At 40.9% G+C, this 4794-nt stretch overlaps 1 protein-coding gene across 1 annotated transcript; it reads left to right on the top strand.

Moving 5' to 3' along the window:
* The first annotated feature begins 616 nt into the window (after positions 1–616).
* Positions 617–3514, top strand: LOC121387300. Its single transcript, XM_041518322.1, has one exon. The coding sequence runs from the start codon at positions 617–619 to the stop codon at positions 3512–3514; it is 2898 nt and encodes a 965-aa protein (XP_041374256.1).
* The last annotated feature ends 1280 nt before the right edge of the window (positions 3515–4794 follow it).

Below are 4794 nucleotides of genomic sequence, written 5' to 3'. Positions count from 1 at the left end.
TGGTGATACAGTAACAGATGATCTTCTCTACTCAAACCATGGTGGTACAGTAACAGATGGTCTTCTCTACTCAAAAATGGTGGTACAGTGGTGGTCTTCTCTACTCAAACATGGTGTACAGTAACAGATGGTCTTCTCTACTCAAACCATGGTGGTACAGTAACAGATGGTCTTCTCTACTCAAACCATGGTGGTACAGTAACAGATGGTCTTCTCTACTCAAACCATGGTGGTACAGTACCAGATGATCTTCTCTACTCAAACCATGGTGGTACAGTAACAGATGGTCTTCTCTACTCAAACCATGGTGGTACAGTAACAGATGGTCTTCTCTACTCAAACCATGGTGGTACAGTAACAGATGGTCTTCTCTACTCAAACCATGGTGGTACAGTAACAGATGGTCTTCTCTACTCAAACCATGGTGGTACAGTAACAGATGGTCTTCTCTACTCAAACCATAGTGATACAGTACCAGATGATCTTCTCTACTCAAACCATGGTGGTACAGTAACAGATGGTCTTCTCTACTCAAACCATGGTGGTACAGTAACAGATGGTCTTCTCTACTCAAACCATGGTGGTACAGTAACAGATGGTCTTCTCTACTCAAACCATGGTGGTACATGGTGGTACAGTACCAGATGATCTTCTCTACTCAAACCATGGTGGTACAGTAACAGATGGTCTTCTCTACTCAAACCATGGTGGTACAGTAACAGATGATCTTCTCTACTCAAACCATGGTGATACAGTACCAGATGATCTTCTCTACTCAAACCATAGTGATACAGTACCAGATGATCTTCTCTACTCAAACCATAGTGATACAGTACCAGATGGTCTTCTCTACTCAAACCATGGTGGTACAGTAACAGATGGTCTTCTCAACTCAAACCATGGTGGTACAGTACCAGATGATCTTCTCTACTCAAACCATGGTGGTACAGTAACAGATGGTCTTCTCTACTCAAACCATGGTGGTACAGTAACAGATGGTCTTCTCTACTCAAACCATGGTGGTACAGTACCAGATGATCTTCTCTACTCAAACCATGGTGGTACAGTAACAGATGGTCTTCTCTACTCAAACCATGGTGGTACAGTACCAGATGATCTTCTCTACTCAAACCATGGTGGTACAGGTCTTCTCTACTACAGTACAGTAACAGATGGTCTTCTCTACTCAAACCATGGTGGTACAGTCAAACCAGATGATCTTCTCTACTCAAACCATGGTGGTACAGTACCAGATGGTCTTCTCTACTCAAACCATGGTGGTACAGTACCAGATGATCTTCTCTACTCAAACCATGGTGGTACAGTAACAGATGGTCTTCTCTACTCAAACCATGGTGGTACAGTAACAGATGGTCTTCTCTACTCAAACCATGGTGATACAGTAACAGATGATCTTCTCTACTCAAACCATGGTGGTACAGTAACAGATGGTCTTCTCTACTCAAACCATGGTGGTACAGTAACAGATGGTCTTCTCAACTCAAACCCTGGTGATACAGTAACAGATGGTCTGCTCTACTCAAACAACGGTGGTACAGTACCAGGTGGTCTTCTCTACTCAAACCATGGCGGTACAGTACCAGATGGTCTTCTCTACTCAAACCATGGTGATACAGTACCAGATGGTCTTCTCAACTCAAACCATGGTGGTACAGTACCAGATGGTCTTCTCTACTCAAACCATGGTGATACAGTACCAGATGGTCTTCTCTACTCAAACCATGGTGGTACAGTACCAGATGGTCTTCTCTACTCAAACCATGGTGGTACAGTAACAGATGGTCTTCTCTACTCAAACCATGGTGGTACAGTAACAGATGGTCTTCTCTACTCAAACCATGGTGGTACAGTAACAGATGGTCTTCTCTACTCAAACCATGGTGATACAGTAACAGATGGTCTTCTCTACTCAAACCATGGTGGTACAGTAACAGATGGTCTTCTCTACTCAAACCATGGTGGTACAGTACCAGATGATCTTCTCTACTCAAACCATGGTGGTACAGTAACAGATGGTCTTCTCAACTCAAACCATGGTGATACAGTACCAGATGATCTTCTCTACTCAAACCATGGTGGTACAGTACCAGATGGTCTTCTCTACTCAAACCATGGTGGTACAGTAACAGATGGTCTTCTCAACTCAAACACTGGTGGTACAGTAACAGATGGTCTTCTCAACTCAAACACTGGTGGTACAGTAACAGATGGTCTTCTCTACTCAAACCATGGTGGTACAGTAACAGATGGTCTTCTCTACTCAAACCATGGTGGTACAGTACCAGATGGTCTTCTCTACTCAAACCATGGTGGTACAGTAACAGATGGTCTTCTCTACTCAAACCATGGTGGTACAGTAACAGATGGTCTTCTCTACTCAAACCATGGTGGTACAGTACCAGATGGTCTTCTCTACTCAAACCATGGTGGTACAGTACCAGGTGGTCTTCTCTACTCAAACCATGGCGGTACAGTACCAGATGATCTTCTCTACTCAAACCATGGCGGTACAGTACCAGATGATCTTCTCTACTCAAACCATGGCGGTACAGTAACAGATGATCTTCTCTACTCAAACCATGGCGGTACAGTACCAGATGGTCTTCTCTACTCAAACCATGGCGGTACAGTACCAGATGGTCTTCTCTACTCAAACCATGGTGATACAGTAACAGATGGTCTTCTCTACTCAAACCATGGTGATACAGTACCAGATGGTCTTCTCAACTCAAACCATGGTGGTACAGTAACAGATGATCTTCTCTACTCAAACCATGGTGGTACAGTAACAGATGATCTTCTCTACTCAAACCATGGTGGTACAGTACCAGATGGTCTTCTCTACTCAAACCATGGTGGTACAGTAACAGATGGTCTTCTCTACTCAAACCATGGTGATACAGTAACAGATGATCTTCTCTACTCAAACCATGGTGGTACAGTAACAGATGGTCTTCTCTACTCAAACCATGGTGGTACAGTAACAGATGGTCTTCTCAACTCAAACCCTGGTGATACAGTAACAGATGGTCTGCTCTACTCAAACAACGGTGGTACAGTACCAGGTGGTCTTCTCTACTCAAACCATGGTGATACAGTACCAGATGGTCTTCTCAACTCAAACCCTGGTGATACAGTAACAGATGGTCTGCTCTACTCAAACCATGGTGATACAGTAACAGATGGTCTTCTCAACTCAAACACTGGTGATACAGTAACAGATGGTCTGCTCTACTCAAACAACGGTGGTACAGTACCAGGTGGTCTTCTCTACTCAAACCATGGCGGTACAGTACCAGATGGTCTTCTCTACTCAAACCATGGTGGTACAGTACCAGATGGTCTTCTCTACTCAAACCCTGGTGATACAGTAACAGATGGTCTTCTCTACTCAAACCATGGTGGTACAGTACCAGATGGTCTTCTCAACTCAAACACTGGTGGTACAGTAACAGATGGTCTGCTCTACTCAAACTTAGGTGGAGATAAATAATGTTTTCAAACTAAAACAAAAAATATACATTTTCATTTGTCTAGCGGAAACAATGATCCACAGTCTAGGTGTGTACAGCCATTGCTGCAATCGATGACTGGAGTCACACTAAAAATAAATGTACTCATACTTGCTATTCCAGCTAGTGCACCACGACTGGTATATCAAAAGCCATTACATGTCATATCCTGTCTATCAGATGGAAAAATATAGCGGGTTATCTCTCTAATACTATACCTAAAATATTACCAAATGTTTGACATGCAATAGCCGATGATTAATAAATTAATGTGATCTAGTTGTGTCATTAAACAAAACCTTTCATACTTAGTAGATTCGCTTCTTATTGGTGCATCTGTCTGCACCTGAGGCCGGCCGCAGAATTGTACAGGTTTTGACTCCGTTTCACTGTCTGTTTCCTCCGACTCCGACTGGAAATCATCATCTGCGTCTGGTCGGTCACCAGTAGGGAGGACATTCAGATTAGCTGATTGATCAGGCTGAAATAATAAATCATCCCCACTATAATCCGCATCATTGTCATCATTACTACCACAACAATAATAATAGTAAAAAAAATAAAAATAATAATAATAATAATAATAACTATAATAATAATAATAATAATATCGTCAAAAATACCAATGTCAATACAAGCAACATCAATGTAGAACTATCGTCTTCAGTGTGTTATAACTCTTGGTAGTCCAGTATCTCAACAACATATTTGGACGATATGGGAACAGACGGGATAAAACACCATTGTTTTTTTATGATTTTTTATGACTTGATATTTGATTTTGTTTTCCAATGAGCCATTTACTCGGTGCTTTAATACCAATTAAGGATTGTCTGTTATTTTGTTTACGTTCATCGGGGTATGAACAACAACAACAACAACAACAAAAGAAGAAGATAATCCGCAAACTGTGTGAATCGTCGAAGGCGTTCTCACGTAAGTTTGCAGATGATTTTTTTTTTGTACATACCCAGATGAACGTAAAAAAAATAACAGACAATACTTATAATTAAATTTGAAACATACTAATAATAACATTAAAAATTTATATTTTATTTTGAATTATTTTTTTGGTTAAAATAAAAACGTTCAGTAAGAAAAATTACAAATATAAAATGACGTCATCAGGTATGACGTTCCCTGATGGCGTAATTTTTGTATTCATCAAGATATAATTCCAATCTCTAATTGATTGGTCAAATTCGTATCACGTGATGATAAAAAGTGGCATTCATAGCACCATGAATCTCAGTTTAGCACT

The sequence above is a fragment of the Gigantopelta aegis genome, chromosome 13, assembly GCF_016097555.1.
Source record: "Gigantopelta aegis isolate Gae_Host chromosome 13, Gae_host_genome, whole genome shotgun sequence".
Lineage (NCBI taxonomy): Eukaryota > Metazoa > Mollusca > Gastropoda > Neomphalida > Peltospiridae > Gigantopelta > Gigantopelta aegis.
The sequence above is the reverse complement of the archived record's forward strand: the minus strand, read 5'-3'. Positions and strand labels throughout refer to the sequence as shown.